Source organism: Rhinatrema bivittatum, chromosome 9, assembly GCF_901001135.1.
Source record: "Rhinatrema bivittatum chromosome 9, aRhiBiv1.1, whole genome shotgun sequence".
NCBI classification, from domain to species: domain Eukaryota; kingdom Metazoa; phylum Chordata; class Amphibia; order Gymnophiona; family Rhinatrematidae; genus Rhinatrema; species Rhinatrema bivittatum.
In genome coordinates, this window is record NC_042623.1 from 224469787 (window position 1) to 224496904 (window position 27118).

The window sequence follows — 27118 nt, forward strand, 5'->3', positions numbered from 1 at the left end:
ATAATTCACGGTGATTTGTGGTACTTTAGCCTTCTTATTATTATGATTTTATACACGGCTCCTACCTGTCCATAAATTTTGAGAGAGCGGTTGTGTTGCTTATATTTAAATTGCTAACATCTCAAAATATAGATATATATTTTTACCTTTGTTGTCTGATCTTTGTATTTTTCTAATCAGTTGGTCCTGGTCTCTTTTTCCCATTTTTTCCCTTATAGCTCATTTCCTAATTCCTTTTCAGTGTCTTTCTTCTATTACTGTCTTCTTCCCTTCCACATACATGCTTTCTCTCACAGACTCCCTCTCACACACTCAAGCTGTCACTCTCATATGCTCTCCCCCCCCCCCCCCCCCCCACAAGCTCACATTCAAGTTCTCACTTTCTCACCCCTCCCCAGGCTTATATTCTTATGCACACACAGACGCACATCCAGGCACCCATTTTCACCCACACACATAAACCCAGACTCCCATTCTCACCCACAAACCCATGCTCCCAGTCTCACCCACACATATTCAAGCTCCCATTCTCATCCATACATATACACATTTAAGGTACTATTCTCACCCACACATATACACATTCAAGCACCCATTCTTATCCACATATTCAAGCTTCCATTCTCACCCACCCACACAAACCCAGGCTCTCATTCTCACCCATATATACACACATTCAAGCTCCCATTCTCACCCACCCACAAACCCAGGCTCCCATTCTCAACCATACATACACACATTCAAGCTCCCATTCTCACCCACCCACAAACCCAGGCTCCCATTCTCAACCACACATACGAGCTCCCATTCACCCACATATTCAAGCTTCCATTCTCACCCACATACACACCCAGGCTCCAGTTTTCACCCACACACACTCCCATTCTCATCCACACATACACATTCAAGCACGTGCACAGCTTCCGCTTTCTCCCCCAGAGCAGGAAGATCAGCTGCCTCTCCTGCTGCCACCGGACTCCTGCTATCTTTGGGCGTCGGGCCGTACTGCCCGCCGAACTTCCTGTCAAACTTCCTGTCGGGGGGGTGGGGGGAGCGGAAGCGCAGCGCACAACGTCCGCTTCCTCCCTCCCCCCCCCCCAAGCAGGAAGATCGGCGGGCAGTACGGCCCGACGCCCGAAGATAGCAGGAGGCCGGTGGCAGCAGGAGAGGCAGCTGATCTTCCTGCTTTGGGGGAGAAAGCGGAAGCTGTGCGCGGCGCTTCCGCTCCCCCAAACAGGAAGTTCGGCAGGCCATTTGGTCCGAAGATAGCAGGAGAACGGGTGGCAGCAGGAGAGGCAGCTGATCTTCCTGCATTGGGGGGAGGAAGCGGAAGCTGCGTGCGGCGCTTCCGCTTCCCCCCCCCCGAACAGGAAGACCGGTTGGCCATACGGCCGCAGCAGCGCTTCCCCATGTGTGCCGTGATGGCGCGCGAAGCGTGGGTTCTCTTGTTCGCTGTCGCGGGGATGGGATCCCGCGACAGCCTTGCAGTTCCGGTGCCAGTTGGGTGGGCCTGGGTCTAAGTTGGGTGGGCACCTGCCCACCCAGGCCCACCCGTGGCTACGCCACTGCAGGGAAGGCTCGGCAGAATAGCCATGTCTTCAGTTTCTTTTTAAAAGTTAGAAGACAGGTTTCCTGTCTGAGGTCCGGGGGTATGGCGTTCCAGATGGAGGGTCCAGCGGTAGAGAATGTCCTGTCTCTAATGTTAGCGTGTTGTACAAATTTGATTGGGGGAACATGTAAGGATCCCTTGTATGCATCTCTTAAGGGTCTGGTCGTCGAGTGTAGTTTGAGAGGGTGTAAAAGATCTACAGGAGTCTGATGGTGAATATTTTTGTGGATAATTGTCAGTGATTTATGAAGGATCCTAAAGTTTACTGGGAGCCAGTGGAGGTCCTTTAGGAAGGGGGAGATATGCGCTCTCCGATTAGTATTTGTTAAAATTCTCGCCGCTGCATTTTGGAGCAATTGGATGGGTTTTATAGTTGAAATCGGTAGACCTTGCAAGATAGAATTGCAGTAGTCTATCTTGGAGAAAAGAATAGCTTGAAGGACGGATCTGAAGTCATGGTGGAATAGAAGCGGTTTGAGTTTTTTGAGTACTTGTAGCTTATAGAAGCACTCCCTTGTTGTGTGTTTTATAAACTGTTTTAAATTCAAGTGACTATCTATTACAGGGGTCGGGAACCCATGGCTCGCGAGCCAGATATGGCTCTTTTGAGGGCTGCATCTGGCTCGCAGACAAGTGTCGCCACACTTTCCCTCTGACCCAGCTGCTCCCCGGTCCTCCTCCGCCCGGGCTTAAAATGCTGTCAGCCCGGGCGGAACGCGGCAGGACAGCTGGAGTCAGCGGCACCGGCGTGCTCTCTTCTCCCCCCCCCCGCGGCCCGGAAGAGGAAGTGGAGAGTATCGGGTGCTTGCGCGGCAAGAAGAGGCCACTCTAGTGCGCTCTGCATCGGCCCGAAAAAAAGAAGACTGCAGCGCGGCTCGGAGGAAAATGAAGAGGTTCAACCGCGGCCGATGGGACTCCGCCTCCGCGAGGGCTGAAAATGAAGAGGTTAGCGTTGGGAGGAGGCGGCTGCTGCTGCCGCGAGTTCCCGGGGTGGGGGTGGGGGAGAGAGAGAGAGTGAATGAGCGAGCAAACACACATGCTTGCTCGCTCATTCACTCTCTCTCTCCCCCACCCCGGGAACTCGCGGCAGCAGCAGCCTCCTTCCAACGCTAACCTCTTCATTTTCAGCCTTCGCGGAGGCGGAGTCCCATCGGCCGCGGTTGAAGCTCTTCATTTTCCTCCGAGCCGCGCTGCAGTCTTCTTTTCTTCGGGCCGATGCCGAGCGCACTAGCGTGGCCTCTTCTTGCCGCGCACGCACCCGATACTCTCCACTTCCTCTTCCGGGCCGCAGGGGGGGGGGGGAGCCTATGTGTGTATGTGTGTGTGTGTGTGAGATTGCATGTATGTGAATGATTGAGAGCCTGTACATGTGAAAGAGAGTATGTCTGTGATTGAGAGCCTGCCTGTGAGAGAGAGAGAGCATGAATGTAAGTTTACCACTGGGAACCTGTACGTGTAAGTTTGTGATTGAAAACCTGTTTGTGTGAAAGAGTATGTGTGTATGATTGAGATCCTTTGTGTGTGAGAGAAATCATGTGTATGTATGATTAAGACCCTGTGTGTATAAGTAAGAGAGAGATCATGTGTCTGTGTGTGATTGAGAGCTGGTTTAGGTGAGGGAGCATGTGAGTATGTGATTGAGAGCCTGTGTGTAAATGAGAGAAAGAGAGGACATGTTTGTAAGCATGTGAATGAGAGTCTGTGTGTGAGAGAAAAAGACAGCATGTATTTATGTGATTGAAAGCCTGTGTGTGTGTGTGTAAGCGTGAAAAGATAGACAGCATGTGTGTAAATGTGTAATTAAGAGCCTATATAAGTGAGAGAGAAAAAACATGTGTATATGTGAGTACTGAGAGCATGTGTGTATAGGTGTGTCATTGAGAGCCAGTGTGAGAGAGAGCACTGGTATGTGACTGAGAGAGGAGAAAGTTCCAAGCAAACCACCCCACCTCCTGCTAATTCAGAACAATCTCAGGACACCTGGATATCAAACGTTCCCAGGTATGCAGAGCAAAAATATTTTTGTATCCTTATTATTTTTCATTACTGGGTCTTTGTGTCTGCTATTTTGAAATATTTTGTTGGTATCTGGAAATGTTTTATATGAGTTTTTAATTATTGGATATTCCACTCATCAGCTGTTTCGAAATATGTTCTTTTTGTTAGTACAGTTTTACTGCTGATGATTTTATATTTCTTGATTTGTTTTATAAGGGTGGGTGATGTTTCTTTTTTCCTTTGTTACACTGCATACAGAGACTCTGGCTTGTTGCAGTTTCCAATTCAGCTTTTTCTGCATGCTTCTTGTTATGCGTTTTGGTCTCTTTATTCTATGTTAGATGAGGGACAGCACGTGATTCAGGTGAGGTTTTCTGCTGGCGTGTAGTTTCTGTGTAGGACTCTATAGTAGCCTGACTTGGTCCGTTTTCCTAATAGGAGATGTATTGGTGTCTTAAGGCCTGGTGTAATATTTTCAGAGACTTATTGTACTTTAAAAGTGTGATCTTACATAAAATGCACACATTTACTTGTATTTAGTTTTAAACATATTGTATGGCTCTCATGGAATTACATTTTAAAATATGTGGCGTTCATGGCTCTCTCAGCCAAAAAGGTTCCTGACCCCTGATCTATTATAACTCCAAGATCTCGGGCATGGGATATTTGAATGTTAGAATGTAGTTGGTTATGAAGTGGACTGCCTTCTGGGGTTATTAGCAGTAGTTCAGTCTCGGAAGTGTTGAGTACCAGGTTAATGCTTGAAAGGTGATGGTTGATCGTTTGTAAATGAGAGTTCCATAATTTGAGTGTTGAGTCCAGTGACCTGGATATGGGGATTAAAATTTGTACATCATCGGCATATATATAGAACTTAAGATTTAGATTTGAGAGAACATGGCAGAGAAGGGAGTATGTAGATGTTAAACAAGGTGGGCGATAAGGAGGAACGCTGAGGAACTCCGAATGGGGCATTGGTATGAGAGGATTCCTTGTTATTGATTTTTACCTTATAGCCTCTATTGCTAAGGAAGGAGTCGAACCATCTGAGAGCTGATCCAGTGATACCTATATCTGATAGCCGATTTAGTAGGGTATTGTGATTTACGGTATCGAAAGCTGCGGAGATGTCAAGAAGGGCTAGAAGGAATGATTGACCTTTGTCAAAGCCGATGTGAATTTGATCAAGGAGAGAGATGAGGAGGGTTTCAGTATTGTGTTCTTTTCGGAAGCCATATTGTGAATGGTGTAGAATGTTATGGTCCTCCAGGTAGTCTGAAAACTGCTTATTTACAATTTTCTCCATGATCTTGGCTATAAACAAGAGATTTGAGATGGGGCGGCAGTTGTTGAGGTCATCCGGATCCAGGTTCGGTTTTTTGAGAATGGGTTTAAGTGTGGCTGATTTGAGAGCGTCTGGGAAAATTCCTTGTGAGAGGGAACAATTGATAATATCGGCTAGATATTTGGAAATGTATTCTGGTATGAGAATCAGGAATTTGGAAGGGATTTGGTCCTGCGGATGGGTCGAAGGTTTCATTTTTTTTTTTTAATCAGATTTTCCACCTCTATAGTGTGGGTAGGATCAAAGGATTCCAAACTTATGTCTGTGTTTGGTCGGTGGAGGGTATCCGGAGGTAGTGAATTTGGGTTGGTAGGTAATTTAGCTAGGGTGTTTGAGATTTTATTCTGAAAGAATAAGGCCAGATCATTGGCTTTCGATTGGGCTGTATCGTCTGGAATAGTAGGGGGAGCAGTTTTTGTGAGTTCCGATACATAAGAGAAAAGGGCCTTCGCATTGAAGATCAAATCGTGAATTCGGAGGGCATCGAAATCTCTTTTAGTTCGAAGCGTTGTCTTTCTGTAATGGTGGAGGGCGGCTTTATATATGGTTAGAGAATGGGGGTTGGGGTTCTTTCTCCATTCTTTTTCTTTCCGTCTAAGGTCTTGCTTCAGGGTACGGAGCTCCTTAGAGAACCATGGTTGTTTATTTTTTCGATTAGGGTCTATAGTTTTTTTAGACAGTGGGCATAAACTATTGGCTATCATTTCTGTAATAGTTTGCCAAGAGGTGATAGCGGAATTGGGGTTAGATAGATCCAGCTTAGGAAGTTCTCTGATTAGAGAATTGCCGAGGTCTTCTGAAGGACATGGTTTCCTGTAGTGCAATGTGGTCGCCTGACGTGGGGCAGAAAATCCTGTCAATGATTTAAAGGTGGATGTGATCATGAAGTGGTCTGACCATGGAACCGGGAGGCATAAAGGGGGTGTAAGTGGGGTGAGGTTGGAATTTGTGAAGATAAGGTCAAGGGTATGACCTGCTATATGTGTGGGTTGGTTGATGTGTTGTTTGAAGCCCATGTCTGAAAGGGCTGATAGGAAGGCTTCGCAGTTAGAAGATCGAGGATTGGCATCGATGTGGAAGTTAAAATCTCCAAGGATTATGGCTGGAGAATCTGGATTTACATATTTTGCTATGATTTCCACCATAGGGGAGGCATCTTGTTCTAAAAGTCCAGGTAGGGCGTAAGTGAGGAGGATTTGGAGTGACTTAGATTTGAAAAAACCTATCTCCAGTTTGGGAGTTGTATTAATAGATTGAAGAGTGATGATGAGAGAGTTTTTTTTTTTTTTTTTTTGCAGCTATGAGGAGACCTCCCCCTTTTCTCTTTTTTCTGGGTAGGAAGAAGATATCATATTCCTGTGTAGGAAGTTGGTTAATTAAGACTGTGTCTGTTGGCTTCAGCCAGGTCTCCGTAATGGCACAAATGTCAGGTTTAGCATCGAGCAGATAGTCGTGAAGGATGTGAGTTTTTTTGGTGATTGAGCATTGAAAAGTGTTAAGATGAAGAGGGCCAGTCCCAGCAATTGTGTAAAGGGAGAGATCATTACCGGAGTGAGATTTCTGCGAGTTATTGGTTGATAACGTAGCAAAGGCTTCTTCTTGAAGCAGATGTTGTGGTGCAATGTGTGTATCGGGTATGCAGACAACATTTTGAAATCGTGGGATGAATTACAGATCCAAGAATGCTGGGACTTGAGATTTGAAAAGCAAAGACTAGTGCAAAGTGTCTCTGATTGGCAGGAGTTAACTATGTCTGCTTTCTAGCTAAGGAATCCATATAATAACTAGCTTTAAAATTGGAATAATAACAATTACCTGCCAGTTTTAATGCTATTACATTAGGCTTTTATGATGACAGTGAAACTAATGATATGTAGAACATGGCAATGTTACAATGGCCATGTTAAAGACAACATACCCATGGTAACACAGGCTACACCTTGCATATCAGATTTTCTTGAGCTAACTGGCCCAAAGCCTCTCCAATCTTCAGCATGTTCTTTGGCATTTGGCATTGTGGCTGGCAGAAGGGAAACTGTTTTTTTCCTTCTGGCAAAGATTCCAGGGTGGTCCACCAAAAAAGTAAATGGAGTTTGGGGGATGTAGGCCAGAAAGAGTGGAAAGAGAACACAAAAGCCATGCTTGTGTCTGGGGTGGGGAGTTCCAAAGGCTGTGATCGCCTTTGGGGTGGCTGCAAGTGAGGCACCAAGGCCACTGAGACCTGTGGGGGAGGGTTCTGAAGCCGAGCAATCTTCCAGGGACTAGAATGAGAAATTTCAGGAGGAGGAGTGTGCTGAGACCACCAAGTCTTCTGGGAATAGAAAGACAGCTCTTGGTAGGTAGGGGAAACTGAGGCCTAATCATCATCAGGGATATTGAGGGGATGGAAAGGTTATGAATCTAGAGACCCGAATGCAGTTTTAGACATATTAGGGGGCAGGGGGAAGGGAAGAGAGAGATTCCTCTGTTCTGGCAGGATATGGGTAGAAATCCAGTGACCTTCGTCAATGCAGGCCACCAGTAGAAAAGTTAATTACACTTCCTGAGGTGCAGTTAGCTTTATTATGATAAGTGGCCCTAGTCAACACACTTAGAATTAATAATGCTGGATATACTATAATACCTAGTAAGCATATTAATATAAAAATAATTCCTGTAATCGGTTTATAAGCATGCATATTACCTTACTGCACAGTATTGCTAATGTACATTGTTTGTGGGCATCAGGTAATGCCTGTGATGTAATCTGCTTTAAATGCAGCATTAATGCTCTTTACATAGGCTCCTACATGTAATGTTGCAGAGGTGTGGGTGCTTGGTAGTATGCTCACGTATCCAGGCTCTCTTTAGTTAGTATCAGGGAAACATGTTTTGGCATTTATATGTGCTATCAGTTGCTTAATACCAGCAAATACAATATTAGCTTATTTGAGGGACATAGTGTTTTAAAGTTGTTTTTAATTTTGAAATACTGTGTTTGGCAATTTGCCAGGCTATAAGAGAAGGCATGAAATTGGTGAGTTTTTTGGTAAAAACAGGCACACCCTAACGTGAGAAAAGAGAGGCTTACATTTCTGAGAGGTTCAGCATTCAACACAATTTCCCTTCCCAAAATAATTCATCCTCTTCTATGTACACCTCATCCTCCCCACGTCTGCCTCTCACTCTCACTGTCATTTCACCTTGTCTCTTCTCTGCTCCCACCTGTGTCTCACACTTTCTTCCACTCCCCTACTTGTATTCCTACCTCTCTTCTCTCTTTATCCCACTTCTAAATTTCTCTTCTCTGCCTCTTCCCTACTGCTCACTGCTTTTACTTCTTCTTGCCTATGCAGTTTATACTGTCCATTATGGATCATTGCTTTTTATGGAAGGCTGAAATCCCCAGGATTGAGGATTTTGCCACCCGCTTGGCACTGTTAGTGCTGTTGTTCTCATCCCCACCCCAACCTTGTAAGGTTCATCCCCCACACAGGGCCGGTGTTAGGGTATTGGGCACCCTAAGCAAACCTTACATATTTGCACGTGCCCCGCCCCCCCCCCCCCCTCTATCCCACACACACAATTAAAAATTATGGGGCAGATTTTACAATCTACGCATGGGCGTAGATTTGTTCTCCAAACCCGGTGCAAACAAATCTACAGCTGATTTTATAGCATGCGCGCGCTGCTGCGTGCACGTTATAAAATCCAGGGTCAGCGTGCACAAGGGTGTGCACAATTGTGTAACTTGCGCATGCTGAGCCGCGCAGCCTGCCTCCATTCCCTCCGAGGCCGCTCCGAAATCGGAGCGGCCTTGGAGGGAACTTTCCTACCGCCTCCCCCCACCATCCCCCCCCCCACCTTTATTTGAGAATTTACGCCTGCCTCTGGGCAGGCATAACTTGCATGCTCCGGCCAGCTGCTGGCGCGCGGTCCCTCGGCACGGCAGCTGTTCCGGAGCCCTTGGCCACGCCCCCTTTACGAAGCCCAGAGACATACATGCGTCCCGGGGCTTGTGCGCGCCACCAAGCCTATGCAAGATAGGCTCGGCGCGCGCAGGGGCAGGTTGGGGCAGCTTTTCGGGGGTTACGCGCGTAACCCTTTGAAAATCTGCCCCTATGCATTTACAACAGATTTTACACAAAAAATTTACATTTTGAGGTAACATTTATGTAACCTCACTTTCATCTATGGTCACCTTCCTAGCCCTGGGGAGCATTGAACCAGCTCTGCTAGGCCGGGGAATCATTCACAATCTCCAGGTACCGTTGGCTGCAAGGCCCAAACTGGACTGAGGACACATTCCCAAAAAATTCAATGCCCAAATATCAATTGTGATCCTAAAAATAGACAGTTTATTTTCAAGCACAATAAACTTAGCAGGAAAAAAAAATCACAGTACATTTCGGTAGTCACATTGCGGATCAATCTGGTCAGATATCAAAATATTAGTCCTTTTCCTTTTCATACTCAAGTCCCAATTTAGTTAATCTTACTCTTTATTCTCCCTGGACCTTGGGGGATCCAGATTTATTCCTCATGCTCTCTCTCTCTGCACTTCTTCTCAGGGGCAGTTTCTTTCCTTTCTCCCAGCCCAAAGTCTCTTTGCCAAGGTCTATCTTCTGACTCCACAGGCAACTCACCTCTTCCTTAGGCAGATGCAGCTCCCGGCCCACTCTGGAACTCCCCACAGGTACCACTCTCCTTGGATCCTTAGTCCTCCAAACCCTCTTCTTTTTTCACTTCAATCTCCATGTCTTACTTCTTGAAACCTTGGACTCCACCACTGTACCAGTCATTCCCAGCACCTGAAGCACCTCAGAAGGAGGCAGTTCCTGTTTCTCCTTCCACACTCTCTCCTTACTCCTAGGGCACCATTGGGGGATGGCACCTTAACACCCTGCTTGCAGCACCCCTGGCTTGGACCCTCCAGATTTTCCTCTTTCCTGAGACTCCTTCCCCTCATGGAAAGTCTCCTTATATACCACTGGGATCCTTTCCCTTATTGGACTGAGTCACACTGCCATTCTCACGTTGGCACACATCTCCACGTTCTCCACTTGATCTCTAATTCTGGAAAATTCCCAATTGTAACAAATAGCATAATGTTTTGTCCTTCTAAGTTAAACATAGAACCTAGTAGTGTATAGTACCATTATGCTATCTAGTGGCCTGAGTGTATATTATATTTACATACACTACTGTGTTGCCAACCAGAAAACCCTGCAAAAAAATCCACTTGGGACCAATATAGTATGAGGTCTGTTTAACATGTATAAGGTGTGGGCTTGACCCTTAGAAAGATGTGAGTAAACTGATTTATTATAATATAGTAAACCTCTCTCACTCACAGACATACTCACTCATTCTTCTTGTTGTAAACTTGGACCGCGAGGGTCCCTTACCCTCTCGGCTGCCAGTGCCGGCCGAGTCACGGTGCTTCCCAGCTGCTCCCGGGCCCCAGCGCGGCCTCTCTGTAGCAGCGTCTCCACAAGGGAGACGCCGCCGAGTTCCTGATTCAAACCCTGCCCCTTAGGCACGTGCGCAAGCATGCAGGGGTTCGGGTTTTAAAGGGGCCGCGGCGGGAAATTGTAGCCTGGCCCCTAGGATGACGTCAGACGCAGCTGGGTATTTAAACCCAGCTGCTCCCTGCATACCTCGCCTTGCACCGAGGTTAGCTCTTTGGAGTTTTGCTAGTTGCTGGTCTTGCCTGTTCCTGTCTTGTTCCTTCTCCAGCCCTTCCTTGACATCTCCTGGCTCCTGACTTCAGCTCATCTCCTGGCTTTGGCTCGTCTCCTGGCTCTTGATTTTGGCCCGTCCTCTGGTATCCCGCTTGCTGCCTGTCTCGACTCTGGTTCGTTCAGTCTCTGCTGTCTGCTGCCTGTTCCGACTCCTGGCTAGTTCCTCGTCCTGCTCATCCGTTGCCTGACTTCTTCCGGACTGCTCCGTTCAGGAGACCTCACCTAACTCCAAGTGGCTCGGATCCTCACGGGTTCCTCCCGGGGGGACCTCAGGCTTCCAGTGGTGAAGTTCTGGTTGGTCTCCTGGTTCCAGCTTCTCCTCTGCTTCATACTTCTGGACTACTCTTCAGGTACTCACCTCAGGAGACCACACATAAGTCCAAGCGGCTCAGATCCTCAAGGGCTCATCCCTGGGGGATCTCGGGCTTCCAGTGGTGAAGATTCGGCAGGTCTCCTGACTTGAACTGCCTCCCAGCTACGACTTTCACTGTGGGCCTTCTCACGGTGTGCCATCATCAGTTCTAGCCAGCTCAAGGGTCCATGAACTCAACAGTTTGCAAGGCCTTGGACCCGGCGGTCTTGGCCGGCCTGCAGGCCATTCCTGGAATCACCCAGCGGCTGCAACAGCAGCAACATTGCGTAGATGTCCTGACGGCGACAGTAGAAAGGCTGGCAAACCATTTGGACTCCACGCCTCCACTAGCACCTCCTGCTTCGGTTCCAATGCCTAGTCCCGGACCTGTGTCCTCCACGCAACTACAAATGCTGTCCAGGTACTCCGGGGAAGCGAAACAGTGCCGTGGGTTCCTTAACCAATGCTACGTACGCTTCACATTACTGCCAACCCAGTTCCCGACGGATCTGGTGAAGACCAGCTATATTTTGTCTTTGTTAGATGGGAGGGCCTGGCCTGCGCCTCCCCACTATGGGAACATAACGATCCTATTTTTGGAAACCTGCAACAGTTCGTGTCCACATTTCGACACATCTTTGATGAACCTGCCCGAAATTCCACGGCCGAATTGCTATGACTACGCCAGGGCTCTTGTTCCCTTGCCGAATACGTGGTCGAATTCTGCACGCTGGCCACCGAGCTGGACTGGAGGGAAGACCGTCTTCATGGTATATTCTTGGAGGGATTGTCTTCGCGCCTCAAGAACAAGCTAGCGGCAAGGGACCTTCCGGATAACCTAGACGGCATGATCGATCTGACAGGAAGGATCGACCGCCGACTCCAACAACGTGAAGGGAGATCGATTCATAGACCAGTTAACCTGGCACCTACGTTCTCTCAACCTTTGTCCTCCCCCTCCGCTTCTTCAAGCAACCAAGGGGTAGAGCCTATGCAGCAGGGGCAAAGCCCTTTTTCTCAAGAAGAGAGGAGACGTCGACGCTCACTAGGCCTTTGCCTATACTGTGGTAACAAGGGGCATTTCTTAGCCCAATGTGGTGAGCAGCCGGAAAACGCCAGAACCTAGGTGTCATTAGGGAGCTGACCCTAGGTAGCACTAACTCTGCCCCTCAATGTACCAGTTACTCTTGAATTCCCTGGTGGTTCTTTCGACACGCTGGCTTTGGTTGACTCAGGAGCCGGAGGAAACTTCATCCTCGCCGATCTCGTTTGCAATTACAACTCACCATACAACCCCGACTTCCTCCACTCCGAGTCTCTTCAATTCACGGTACTCCCCTCCCGGGGAGCATCTCCACCAGCACTAAACCCCTGACTCTCCGTAAAGGCCTCTTGCACACTGAGGAGATTTCATTCCTTGTACTAGAGAAGGCCATTCATCCAATTGACCTGGGCCTGCCTTGCCTTCAAAGACACTGTCCTATCATCCACTGGGACACCTTGCAGTTAGCAGCCTGGAGCCCACAATGCTTCTCTTCCTGCTTACCGGCATTACCACAACCCAGTATCCCATTGTTGGCGACCTCCCTCATGTTGCCATCTCAGTACTCTGAATACAAGAATGTATTCTCCAAGGAGATGGCAGAACTGCTGCCAGAACATCGACCGTTCGATTGCGCTATCGATCTCCTGCCTGGGATCACTCCACCTCGAGGTCGGGTATACCCCTTGTGCCTTCCGGAGACACAAGCTATGTCCGAATACATTAAGGAAAACTTGGAGCGTGGCTTCATTCGCCCCTTGAACTCACCTGCAGGAGCAGGTTTCTTCTTTGTCGCAAAGAAAGATGGTTCTCTTAGACCTTGCATCGATTACTGTGGTCTCAATGCCATCACACACAGAGATAGATACCCTCTGCCGCTTATCCCAGAACTCCTGGACCATTTACAAGGAGCCAAAGTATTTACAAAACTAGATCTCCGTGGGGCCTACAATCTTGTGAGGATTCGTCCAGGGGACGAATGGAAAACAGAGTTCAACACTCGTGATGGACACTACGTGTACCTCGTCATGCCGTTCGGATTATGCAATGCCCCGGCGGTTTTTCAAAACTTGATGAATGAGGTACTACGAGATATGCTTCATTCATCTGTCATCGTCTATTTGGATGACGTTCTGATTTACTCGAAGGACATTGCTACGCATTGTCAGCAAGTAAAACAGGTACTACAACGACTGAGAGACAATCGCTTGTTCGCTAAATTGGAAAAATGCCTGTTTGAACAAGAGTCGTTACTCTTCTTGGGTTATATTGTGTCTTCTACCGGGTTCCACATGGACCCAGACAAAGTATCTGCCATTAGAGATTGGCCACAACCTGTTGGGGTCAAAGCTCTTCAGCGATTCCTTGGCTTTGCCAATTTCTATAGTCAATTTATACCTCATTTATTCTCAGAAGGTAGCACCCCATACAGCCCTCACAAAGAAGGGAGCTAATGCCAAGGAGTGGTCTGTAACTACACTTCAAGCTTCTGAAGACTTAAAACAGGCCTTTCTGCAGGATACTTGTCTACACCATCCAGACCCTCTATGACCTTTTATAGTAGAGGTAGACGATTCTGACCTGGCAGGGGGAGCTGTGCTCGGTCAGATCTCCAACAAGGGCAAGCTACTCTCCTGTTCCTACTTTTCTCGAAAATTCTCTCCGGCCGAAAGAAACTATGGAATTGGCGACAAGGAGCTTTTGGCCATCAAGCTAGCCTTCGAGGAGTGGCGTCAATGGTTGGAGGGGGCCCAACATCCCATAGTGGTATACACCGACCACAAAAATTTGGAATTCTTGTGCTGTGCCCAATGACTAAATCCAAGACAGGCCCGCTAGTCTGTTTTTTAGGAGGTTCCATTTCTCTCTACGTTACCGTCCAGCGTCAAAAAATATCTGTGCAGACGCTCTTTCCCGTACTACGGAGACAGAGGACACACCCACTCCACCTCAGTACATTTTGGATCCTGCAAAGGTCCTACTGGCTGCCACGGACATAACTCCCATCGGCAAGACGGTAGTGCCCCTTCGCTTAAGGAAGGAGATTCTTGCCTGGGCCCATGATTCCCTTACCGTGGGACATCGTGGGAGGGTATGAACCTTGGAATTGTTCACATACTACTACTACTGGTAGCCTCAAGTCCAATCGGCTCGGGTCATCATGGGCTCCTCCTGGGGGGACCTCGGGCTTCCAGTGGTGAAGTTCCGGTTGGTCTCCTGGTTCCAGCTTCTCTCCGCTGCTTCATACTTCTGGACTACTCTTCAGGTACTTGCCTCAGGAGACCACACATAAGTCCAAGCGGCTCTGATCCTCAAGGGCTCCTCCTGGGGGGATCTTGGGCTTCCAGTGGTGAAGATTTGGCAGGTCTCCTGACTTGAACCACCTCCTGGCTACGACGTCCACTGTGGGCCTTCTCACAGTGTGCCATCATCAGTTCTAGCCGGCTCAAGGGTCCACGAACTCAACAGTTATCTCCCTCTAGAACAAGTGACAGCAGGCTCTCTTTCAGTACCTCCACTGTCCAGGACTCCTTCTCTCTCTCCTGCCCCAGTCTTCAGCCGTGTGGCCCGACTGCTGCTGCTGCTCCTGCAGCTTCTGCTCCTTTGGGCCACATGACCCAGCCCATGCTACTACTTCTTCTTTAGACTGTTGGCCGGCTTCCACTGCTCTGCCTTCTTCTTTCTTCCAGCACCAAGGTAGTCAATGCCAATCAAAGCCAGTAAAAGTACTAGGCATTTGCCCCCAACCTGAAGCACTGTAGGCAGCTGTCTAGCCCACCTAGTTTTTCCACCAGCCCTGTCCCAATTGATTCTGCTGCAGCTCAGATGTAGATTTTGTGCAAAATTTAGAAATTTTGAAGCACATTGACAAACTTTCACATTTTTCATATTATATATAAAAATAAAGTAGTTTTCTAATCTTGCTTGTGTCTGTATAATTATTTCTTTTATTGGGTGAGGAAAAGGGTTTTCAAGTATCAGTTTAGGATGGAGATCTCATGGATTGGGACAAGAGGTGGATGAAGAACCAGAGATGGGGAGAGGAAGAGAGGAAGACCAGTATTAGAGGTGAGAGGACTGGGAATGGTAGGATAAGGTGTGAGAAGAAATAGGACTTAGGATGGTATACACCCCAGGGTTCTGAAAGAACTAAAAAAATGAAATTTCAGATCTATTACTAGTAATTTGTATCCTATCATTAAAATCATCCGTTGAAACTGAAAACTGGACCAATGTAACCCCAGTATTTAAAAAAGGCCCCAGGGGTGATCTGGAAACTATAGACCAGTGAACCAGACTTCAGTGCTGGGCAAAATCATGGAACTATTCTAAAGAACATATAGGTAGACATAGTAATGGATACAGCCAGCATGGATTTACCCAGCGAAAGTCTTGCCTCTTGTTATAATTAGTGAGGTTGGGTGGACCCTTGGACACTGTGGCAGCTGACCTCGCCCACGGGGGGAAGTCCTGTGAGGGGCCACAGGTCAGCTCAGCTTAGGACACACAAACACAGAGATTGATCTTTTATTAGACAATGTGATGAAGCCACCAGAGGTGGCAGTAGTGAGCAGTAGAAGAAGCCTGGCTGGGCTAGTATCCCTCAGGCGCTGGAACAGCGACTCCTATGGTAGCAGTGCTGAAGTGGAAAGAACTGAGAATAATGAGTGCAGTGGAATATGCACAAGCCCCAGTATGGAGAACCCCAGGATAGGGAGAGCAGGCCCTCGAGGAGCGAGTACCTCAACCCTGAGAGCTGAGAGGCTTGAAGAAAATGTACTCATACGAACATAAGAAATTGCCATGCTGGGTCAGACCAAGGGTCCATCATGCCCAGCATCCTGTTTCCAACAGAGGCCAAACCAGGCCACAAGAACCTGGCAATTAATTACCCAAACACTAACAAGATCCCATGCTACTGATGCAATTAATAGCAGTGGCTATTCCCTAAGTAAATTTGATTAATAGCCATTAATGGACTTCTCCTCCAAGAATTTATCCAAACCTTTTTTGAACCCAGCTACACTAACTGCACTAACCACATCCTCTGGCAACAAATTCCAGAGCTTTATTGTGCATTGAGTGAAAAATAATTTTCTCCGATTAGTCTTAAATGTGCTACTTGCTAACTTCATGGAATGCCTCCTAGTCCTTCTATTATTCGAAAGTGTAAATAACCAATTCACATCTACTCATTTAAGACCTCTCATGATGTTAGTAACATAAGAACATAAGAAAATGCCATACTGGGTCAAAAAAACTAAGTATGTTCCATGTTACCATTGCTAATGTCAGTGGCTATTCTCTAAGTGAACTTAATAGCAGGTAATGGACTTCTCCTCCAAGAACTTATCCAATCCTTTTTTAAACACAGCTATACTAACTGCACTAACCACATCATCTGGCAACAAATTCCAGAGTTTAATTGTGCGTTGAGTAAAAAAGAACTTTCTCCGATTAGTTTTAAATGTGCCCCATGCTAACTTCATGGAGTGCCCCCTAGTCTTTCTACTATCCGAAAGAGTAAAAAACTGATTCACATCTACCCGTTCTAGACCTCTCATGATTTTAAACATTTCTATCATATCCCCCCTCAGTCGTATCTTCTCCAAGCGGAAAAGTCCTAACATCTTTAGTCTTTCCTCATAGGGGAGTTGTTCCATTCCCCTTATCATTTTGGTAGCCCTTCTCTGTACCTTCTCCATCGCAATTATATCTTTTTTGAGATGCGGCGACCAGAATTGTACACAGTATTCAAGGTGCGGTCTCACCATGGAGCGATACAGAGGCATTATGACATTTTCCGTTTATTCACCATTCCCTTTCTAATATTCCCAACATTCTGTTTGCTTTTTGACTGCCGCAGCACACTGAACCGACGATTTCAATGTGTTATCCACTATGACACCTAGATCTCTTTCTTGGGTTGTAGCACCTAATATGGAACCCAACATTGTGTAATTATAGCATGGGTTATTTTTCCCTATATGCATCACCTTGCACTTATCCACATTTAAATTTCTTCTGCCATTTGGATGCCCAATTTTCCAGTCTCACAAGGTCTTCCTGCAATTTATCACAATCTGCTTGTGATTTAACTACTCTGAACAATTTTGTGTCATCTGCAAATTTGATTATCTGACTCGTCATATTTCTTTCTAGATCATTTATAAATATATTGAAAAGTAAGGGTCCCAATACAGATCCCTGAGGCACTCCACTGTCCACTCCATCCACTGAGAAAATTGTCCATTTAATCCTACTCTCTGTTTCCTGTCTTTTAGCCAGTTTGCAATCCACGAAAGGACATCACCACCTATCCCATGACTTTTTACTTTTCCTAGAAGCCTCTCATGAGGAACTTTGTCAAACGCCTTCTGAAAATCCAGGTATACTACATCTACCGGTTCACCTTTATCCACATGTTTATTAACTCCTTAAAAAAAGTGAAGCAGATTTGTGAGGCAAGACTTGCCCTGGGTAAAGCCATGCTGACTTTCTTCCATTAAACCATGTCTTTCTATATGTTCTGTGATTTTGATGTTTAGAACACTTTCCACTATTTTTCCTGGCACTGAAGTCAGGCTAACTGGTCTGTAGTTTCCCGGATCGCCCCTGGAGCCCTTTTTAAATATTGGGGTTACATTTGCTATCCTCCAGTCTTCAGGTACAATGGATGATTTTAATGATAGGTTACAAATTTTTACTAATAGGTCTGAAATATCATTTTTTAGTTCCTTCAGAACACTAGGGTATATACTATCCTGACCAGGTGATTTACTACTCTTCAGTTGTCAACCAGGCCTACCACATCTTCTAGGTTCACCGTGATTTGATTCAGTCCATCTGAATCATTACCCATGAAAACCTTCTCCATTACGGGTACCTCCCCAACATCCTCTTCAGTAAACACCGAAGCAAAAAAATAATTTAATCTTTCCGTGATGGCCTTATCTTCTCTAATTGCCCCTTTAACCCCTCGATCATCTAACAGTCCAAATGACTCCCTCACAGGTTTTCTGCTTCAGATATATTTTAAAAAGTTTTTACTGTGAGTTTTTGCCTCTACGGCCAACTTCTTTTCAAATTCTCTGTTAGCTGCCTTATCAATGTCTTACATTTAACTTGGCAATGTTTATGCATTATCCTATTTTCTTCTGTTGGATCCTTCTTCCAATTTTTGAATGAAGATCTTTTGGCTAAAATAGCTTCTTTCACCTCCCCTTTTAACCATGCTGGTAATCATTTTGCCTTCTTTCCACCTTTCTTAATGTGTGGAATACATCTGGACTGTGCTTCTAGAATGGTATTTTTTAACAATGACCATGTCTCTTGCACACTTTTTACCTTTGTAGCTGCTCCTTTCATTTTTTTTTCTAACTATTTTTCTCATTTTATCAAAGTTTCCCTTTTGAAAGTTTAGCACGAGAGCCGTGGATTTGATTACTGTCCCCCTTCCAGTCATTAATTCAAATTTGATTATATTATGATCACTATTGCCAAGCGGCCTCACCACCGTTATCTCTCTTACCAAATCCTGTGCTCCACTGAGAATTAGATCTAAAATTGCTCCCTCTCTTGTTGGTTCCTGAACCAATTGCTTCATAAAGCTGTCATGTATTCCATCCAGGAACTTTATCTCTCTAGCATGTCCCGATGATACATTTACCCAGTCAATATTGGGGTAATTGAAATCCCCCATTATTACCGCACTACCAATTTGGTTAGCTTCTCTAATTTCTCTTAGCATTTCACTGTCCATCTCACCATCTTGACCCAGGTGGATGGTAGTATATTCCTATCACTATAGTCTTCCCCAACACAAGGGATTTCTACCCATAAAGATTCAATTGTGCATTTAGTCTCATGCATGATATTTATCCTGTTAGACTTTATGCCATCCCGGACATAAAGTGCCACACCACCTCCCGGGTGCTCAATTCTGTCATTGCGATATAATTTGTACCCTGGTATAGCACTGTCCCATCGGTTATCTTCCTTCCACCATGTCTCTGAGATGCCAATTAAGTCTGTCATCATTCACTGCTATGCATTCTAATTCTTCCATCTTACTTCTTAGACTTCTGGCATTAGGATACAAACATTTCATAATTTGTTTTTTGCTTGTATTTTCATTCTGCTTTTTAATTGAAAGGGATAAGTTAGAATTTTTTTAGCTCAGGTGAGTTTTTAGTTACAGGCACTTGGACTACTTTTCTTATTATTGGAACCTCACTGTCGGGATGCCCTAATTCTAATGCATCATTAGTATCCTTTGAAGATACCTCCCTCCGAACCATGTACTGCTGAGTGACTGTCGGCTTTCCCCTTTGTTCTAATTTAAAGGCTGCTCTATCTCCTTTTTAAGGTTAGTACCAGCAGTCTGGTTCCACCCTAGTTAACGTGGAGCCCATCCCTTCGGAAGAGACTCCCCCTTCCCCAAAAGGTTCCCCAGTTCCTTACAAAACTGAATCGCTCTTCCTTGCACCATCGTCTCATCCATGCATTGAGACTCCAGAGCTCTGCCTGCCTCTGGGGACCTGCGAATGGAACAGGGAGCAATTCAGAGAATGCTACCCTGGAGGTTCTGGATTTAAGCTTTCTACCTAAAGAGCCTAAATTTGGCTTCCAGAACTTCCCTCCCACATTTTCCTATGTCGTTGGTGCCCACATGTACCACGACAGCTGGCTCCTCCCCAGCACTGTCTAAAATCCTATCTAGGTGATGCGTGAGGTCTGCCACCTTCGCACCAGGTAGGCATGTTACCAGACGATCCTCATGCCCTCCAGCCACCCAGCTGTTGTCTACATTCCTAATAATCAAATCTCCAACTATGACGGCCGACCTAATCCTTCCCTCCTGGGAAGTAGGCCTTGGAGACACATCTTTGGTGCAAAAGGACAATGCACCACCTGGAGAGCAGGTCTTTGCTGCAGGATCATTTCCTGCTGCACCAGGTTATGCTCTCCGATCATGAGACCTTCTTCCTCCAAGGCAGCACCAGGGCTGCCTGTCTGAAATTGGGACTTGGCTACTATGTCCCTGAAGGTATCATCTATATACCTCTCTGTCTGCCACTCTAGCCTCCAGTGATCGGACTCGTTCTCTGAGAGCCAGGAGCTCTTTGCATCGCATGCACATGTACAATTTCTCACCGGTGGATAAAAAAATCATAGATGTGACACTCAATGCAAAAGACTGGAAAGCCCCCCTCTTGCTGCTGGGCTGCTGCCTTCATCTCAAATTTGTTCAGTTCCTAGTTAAGTTTTAGGTTACTATGGGGAGTAGGAATGTGTCTAAGTAGCATCCTTGAAATGTATTAGTGATTTCACTATATGTCTGGTAGTGGCCTGCCGGGGAATGATCAAACTCTCAATAAGGTTTTTTTGTTTGTTTTTTTGTGAAAGTGGTACCTGCCTATAAATTAAAGGATGAGCTAGGGGTGGGTGGGCGAGGGTTGGGAAATACAAACAGTCTAACTTCAGTTAGTCAGCCAGAGTGACTCACTGCTCTCTTGATTAAGAAATGTTGGTACTAATCAATCCAAATCACACTACCGTAACACCTTTCCAAGGTGAGTGCTGAACCTTTCAACCATTTTACTTAGGTATACACTGCTCCTAGCTTATTTCTAGCTTCTGGCTACTTTTTTTTTAAAAATATATAATTTCTGCTTATTAGCTGCCTTACAGACTATTTAAAAATACAGTCTAACTTCATTTTGTTCCCTGCCTTACTGACTATTAAAAGCACAAACACACTAAGTAAAAGTCCCAAAGAAAATTTCCCAAGCAAAAACTTACTGATTCCTTTCAGCCGCCAGCAAGGTGATCCTCTCCTCTCAGTGCTCCCACTGGATTGTGAAGCTTCACTATCTATTCCTAGCTTTCCCATTGAATATATTTTGGATAATGCTAGAGCTAAATCCTTGTCAGGTCCTTTTAAATATTTGCAAACTATTATCATACCCTCCTTTAGTTGTCAAGTTCTACAATCACTCAATTTTTGTAATCTTCTATCAAGCTTAGCAATACTCCATTAAACTTATTTGCTTTTCTCCATCTGTTTACAAAAATGCAGTGACCATGGATTATTTCTTTGCATTTATATTACCCTTCCCTTATAATATATTAGAAGACTTTGTTTCTATATATTTTTTGTATTAGAAATAATTAATTGTAAGACATTATGCTTTCCCAGAATTGATGATTACTGGCCTATATAATTGTCTTTCTTTTATAATATATTTGGAATATTGGCAGTATTTTTATCTCTATATCATCTTTCACTTGTATTTTTTATACTGTGTCTTTTTCTTCTGATGGCTTGAGAATACAGTATGTATGTCTGTCTAGTGCTATTAGGAATCTTTGTGTCTTTATTGTCTTTCCCATGTGATATTGAGGATATTTTGCCTATTTATGGTCTTTTTCTTGTGATAGTAGGAGTATTTGTGTGTACATTGTCTTTTGCTTGTAATATATCGAAGAGTTTTATTTTTATTCTAGATTATTTCTGAACGGACAAAACCACGGATGCATGAGTTCCAATCTGAGGTGTTTATGATAATTGGAGGCTGCACAAAAGATGAAAAGTTTGTTGCGGAGGTGACCTGCCTTGACCCTTTGCGGCGTAGTCGTCTAGAAGTGGCAAAATTACCATCTACGGAGCAGGAAACAGAGAGTGACAATAAAAAATGGGTGGAATTTGCCTGTATTACATTTAAAAATGAAGTTTATATATCAGGTAAATAATAATCTTGTGTTGAAAGTCCAAATTCTAACCCTATTGTAATAGGGGTAACATGAATCTAGAACTTTTTCCCTACTAACAAAGAAAGTATTTATTTATTTTATTTTTTATTTATTTTTTATTTTTATATACCGACATTCTTACATCCGATGTAAATCAAACCGGTTTACATTAAACAGAATAGCAGGAAATAAATTTCCATAGTCTAATACAAAGAACATTTCTAATTAAAATTATTAACAAGCAAAAATAAAAGGTAAAGAATTGGAATAAAGTTTAAATAAAAGAAAAATATAAAAGATTTTTTTTTTTTTTACAAGCACAAGGGTTGCACGAAGGGGTGCACAAAGGGGAGGGCCCCTTTGTCGCGCCCCTTCAGCATGCGACGCACGGCGCGCGGCGCCTGATGGTGAGGCGCTCTTCAACCGTCGCCGGAGCTCCCAGTGACATCCCCCCTGATGTCACTGGGGGGGGGCGTGGTCATAGATCTCAGTCATTCAATTTCCCTCACCTCCTGCTGTTGGTTGTTGGTTCCGTATCTTTTTTTTTTTTTTTTTTCCTGCCATTCAGTTTGTTTAGTTCTTGCGGGGGCCCAAGATGGAGGGTGGCCTCCCCACTCGCCGGCACCTGATGGTGAGGCGCTCTTCAACCGTCGCCAGAGCTCCCAGTGATGTCAGGGGGGGGCGTGGTCATAGATCTCAGTCATTCAATTTCCCTCACCTCCTGCTGTTGGTTGTTTGTTCCGTATCTTATAAAACAAGTATAAAAATAAAAGTTGTGAATGAATATGACTGTTCCTATATAGTAACATAGTAATGATGGCAGAAAAAGACTAATTAGTCCATCTAGTCTGCCCAGTAAGATTCTTATGGTAGTAACTGCTGCTCTCTGCAGAATACCTCCATGTTTCTGTTAAGGATAGTAACTGCTGCTCCGTGCTGGTTACCCCCATGCTTTCTGTCAAACCTACTGCTAGCAACATTTTTACAGGGTGAGCAGCCTTCTTGATAACTCATATGAGAGAGACTATTTACAAGGCCCTCATAGTTATTTTATTTATTTATTTAGCATTTTTATATACCGACGTTCTCGATACAAATATCAAATCAGGTCGGTTTACATAAAACAAAACAATCGCGGTGAGGCGTTACAATAAACGGAGTTTCAGAACATGAGAATAAATATTAAATAAACAACAGTGACTCATCAAATGACGAGAATCTATATAGTAAATAACATGTAATAAAATAGATAATGGTGTAAATAACTAACTTGAAATAAAATAAATAATAAATAGAATAGTATAAAATATATATGTAAAGACAACAGTAACTCGTTATGATACGTGAAACATGTAGAGAATAACTAAGAATAAATGATGTGTTAATTTGGGATATACAGGTATCAGGGACCAAAGTTTATGTGCCTGGTTATGAGTAATGCATGGGCTAAAGAATTAATGCATCCACAAGTGGAACAATCAAACAGGTGGGCTGTCAAATAACGTGGATTCATGTGGAGATAACTAAAAATAAATGATGAGCTGAACAGTGACCAATGTTTATGAGTTTAGATATCAGTAATGCATGAGCTAAAGAATTAGTGCATCCACGCGGGAGGCTTTCCCTACAGGTGTGTTGTAAGTGGGTTGTCCAGATGAGGTGGCTTTCACTACAAGTGGGTTGTAAGTGGGTTGTCCAGATGAGGTGTAATCGGGCCTTGAAGAGGTGTGGGCGGTCGTGGAACTTGAGGTGTGGTCATGGAACTTGTAGTGAACTAATTTTACTCTTTTGCTCTTTGGCCCGTGTCAGAGTGTTCCTGCGATTCTGGAAATGCTTGCCGGAAGAGCCACGTTTTTAAATTTTTCTTAAAAGTTATATGACAGGTTTCTTGGCGTAGATCCGGTGGTAATGAGTTCCAGAGGGTGGGCCCAGCTGAGGAAAGTGCTCGTTTAGATCGTGAAGTTTTGATCGGGGGAGCGTATAAGGAACCTTTGTAGTTGAATCTGATAGGTCTTTGTGATGTGTGAGGTCGGAGTTGCGAGTTTAGGTTTAGGTGTGCGGTGCCCGTAATATCCTTGTGGATCATTGATAATGTCTTGAATGTGATTCTGGCTTTTATGGGTAGCCAGTGCAGACTGTAGAGAATAGGTGTTATGTGGGCTCTTTTATTTGTGTTGGTGAGTAACCTCGCGGCAGCGTTCTGCACCATCTGTAAGGGTTTTGTAGCTGTGATCGGTAGACCTAACAGGAGCGAGTTGCAGTATTCTAATTTGGATAGAATTATAGACTGCACTATTAGACGGAAGTCACTGAAGTGGAGGAGAGGTTTCAGATTTTTGAGTACTTGAAGTTTAAAATAACATTCTTTTGTTGTATTGGAGACGAAGGATTTAAGGTTGAATTGATTGTCGAGACGCACCCCTAAGTCTCTGACGGAAGGGGAGTGGTTAATGGATGATTTTGTGAATTGAGATGCGCTTTGGGAGTTGATGAGAGTATGGTTTTTTTCGTCAGGTGAGATGATGAGGATTTCTGTTTTATTTGAGTTGAGTATGAGGTTCAGGCTGGATAACAGAGTGTTGATGGATTGTAAGCAATTGTTCCAATGTGCCCATGTTTTTTGTAGTGATTCTGTGATGGGGAGGAGTATCTGAATGTCATCAGCGAAAATATAATGCTTTAGCTTAAGGTTGGAGAGTAGGTGGCAGAGTGGGAGCAGGTAGATATTAAAAAGGGTAGGGGAGAGAGATGATCCTTGTGGTACTCCTCGGATTGATTTAATGGGAGGTGATTCTTCGTTGTTGAGTATAGTAGTATATAGTATAGTAGTTAAGTATTTAAATCTATGTTCTCTCACCCTAGCATGATGGTCCATCAAGCTAGGGTGAGAGAATATAGTACAAAATGTCATCTTTGTTAGACTTTCCTCACTCCAAATGATGTCAAATCTTCACCAAGGTGTACTGTGCTGTTGTACGTCTTACTATACATGCAAAACTGGCCCCTAAACCCGAAACCACCACTAACACCTCACCTCAACTTATTAGGCAGCCCTCCTATAAAGATTTAAATAAATGCACACATGAGGCCCTTCCCAGAGGTGTGCTCTCTCTCTCTCTCTCTTTTCCACTCCAGCATTACCGTCAAAATCATATAAGCTAATCGGTTAAGATTAATAATCCCCATGCCTTTTGTTAGGGGTAGAGGATGCTGATCTTTGCTGATTACCCCCTATGTAGCCTTTTTAAAATTTCCAACTCTAGCCTTTCGGGATCCACAGTGTTGATCCTATGTTTTTATTTTTTCAAAAAGTAGATAGTGGGGCAAGTGAAAGGAAAGATTGATATTGAGGCCATGGATGTGAGGATTGATCAAGAAATGGTAAATGGAAAATTTTCTGAATCATCATCAAAGTTTATAACAGCCTTCTAAACATGTGTAAACAGTTTTAAAAAATGACATATACTAGATGCTCCCAGCAATGGAGATGACTCCGCCCACGGGGAGGAGCCCCATGGGAAACCACTGCGATAGGTTGACACAGATAGCAGACACAGAATGGATATAGTTTTTATTGTACTGCTGTAGATAGATGGTGAAGCAGGAAGGTAAGGCACTGATCCACGAAGTGCCAGTATGTTCAACAGGCTCAGAAGTATAGTCTCACCCAGATGTTCACGATAGGCAGGAGCCTGCAGTGCGGGTAACGCCGTGGCCGGTGGGTGGAGTTGGAGCGCCAGATCGTAGATGTACTCACAGAGTGAAGGCGTCTTCCTGGTGGTAGAATGGTAGGACCGAAGGTCCATGGTGCAGGATATGAAGTAGATAGGCCCTCGAGGAGCGAGTATCCAATGGTCCAATATCCTGAAATAGAATAGAGAGAAAAGACCCCCGAGGAGCGGTTGTCATAGTGAGGAACCCCAAAGGGAAGTTGGAAGCGAGAGACACCCGAAGAGCGGATGTCTAGAGCTTCTGCTGGAGTGAGGCCCTTAGCATGTAAGCGGCGTCTAAGCATGCAGCTTAGAGCAGTCAGAGTAGTGAAGTGACGACTTTGCTAACTCAAAGTGGTAACGGAAGCGGAGGCTAGATATACCTGGAGGTACTGATGTCATGCGGTGGGGCCTCCCCCGAGGTTCCTGCCATGATGTGTATTTGAGCGTAGGAGATGTGCGTGCTCGTGCCCTAGGAGGCCACGGGAGTGAGCATGGTGGATGGGGACGCCCATGCTGGTCTGGAAACGCCGAGGCCCTCTTCACTCGGCGCCGGAGACAGCTATCTTGCCCAAAGAGAGTGAAAGGGGAGAAAAAGAGGTAAGGCAGAGCGGTTTCAGCCGTCTGCGACCGACGGACGCAACATAGACATTTCAAACTAAGTAAATAAATAAATTGAATTGCCATCATTATCATCATCAAGTAATGCTTTCAGTCTGAAGGTTGGCAGCTATAGGGCGCCAGTTTTCTCTGTGTTCAGCTTTCTTCTTTGTTTTGGCCATGCTGTCAGATCTTGATCATGTTTTAATGTCATCACTCCAGATTAAACTGTATTATATAATAAACGAAACAACAATTTGGTGCAAAAAATAAATTATATATCTGTTCTGTCCCCAGCAGTGGGTACATGTTTGTGTCTGTATATACTGGGCTTAGTGTTGAACAACCTTTTTTGTAACCCACAATAAAAACCTGTAAGCCTTGCCTTTAAGGGAGCTTGCCCTTAATAGAAGTTCCCTTCATCCTTTGCTCTTTCTCATTTGGGAAGGGTCTGTATGCCCTCTCAATCTAACTTGAGTCTTCTTAAGTGCCTTATTAGCTCAAGGTACTGCCCTTCATGTTCCCCCCTGTGTCACATATATCCTAGGCTCGCTACCATTGGATCTCGCCCTCTAGCCCCAGCTTGTGGGGACGTTTCCTATAATCACTCTCCAAGACTGTTAGTCAATCTCAGCCATGCTGCCTCAAAGCTAGAGGTGCTTGCAACCTCTGTGATATGATCAGCTTTTTTACATTCCTTCTTATCGCTTTAATTCTAAAGATTAAATCAGCTTCAGAACCCCTTTGTCTTCTCACCCTGCATCCCAAGAAACTCCGTTCTCCTTTCTCCTGCCTATTTCCAGCTACAAAGGTCTTTGTCTGGGGCTATACATTTGGAAGCAACAATTGTAAGTAATGGAAAATTATCTGTACAATAAATAATTTCAAACTTAAGAGATCTTTGTCCGAAGACTGATTGGGAAGGAAAGTTAGCTGTCTGGATGAGGGAAATTCGGATGTTTTCTATTGAGCCAGCACAATAT

The 27118-nt window shown here is 44.9% G+C and overlaps 1 protein-coding gene across 2 annotated transcripts in view; it reads left to right on the forward strand.

Moving 5' to 3' along the window:
* The window catches only part of KLHL6 (kelch like family member 6), a 373289-nt gene that overhangs the window by 168783 nt on the left and 177388 nt on the right, over nucleotides 1–27118 (forward strand). For both annotated transcript variants that reach the window (XM_029616586.1, XM_029616584.1), the window contains exon 4: nucleotides 21580–21817. In XM_029616586.1, coding sequence (XP_029472446.1) covers nucleotides 21580–21817 — 238 coding nt within the window. The remainder of the gene's footprint in view (nucleotides 1–21579; nucleotides 21818–27118) is intronic.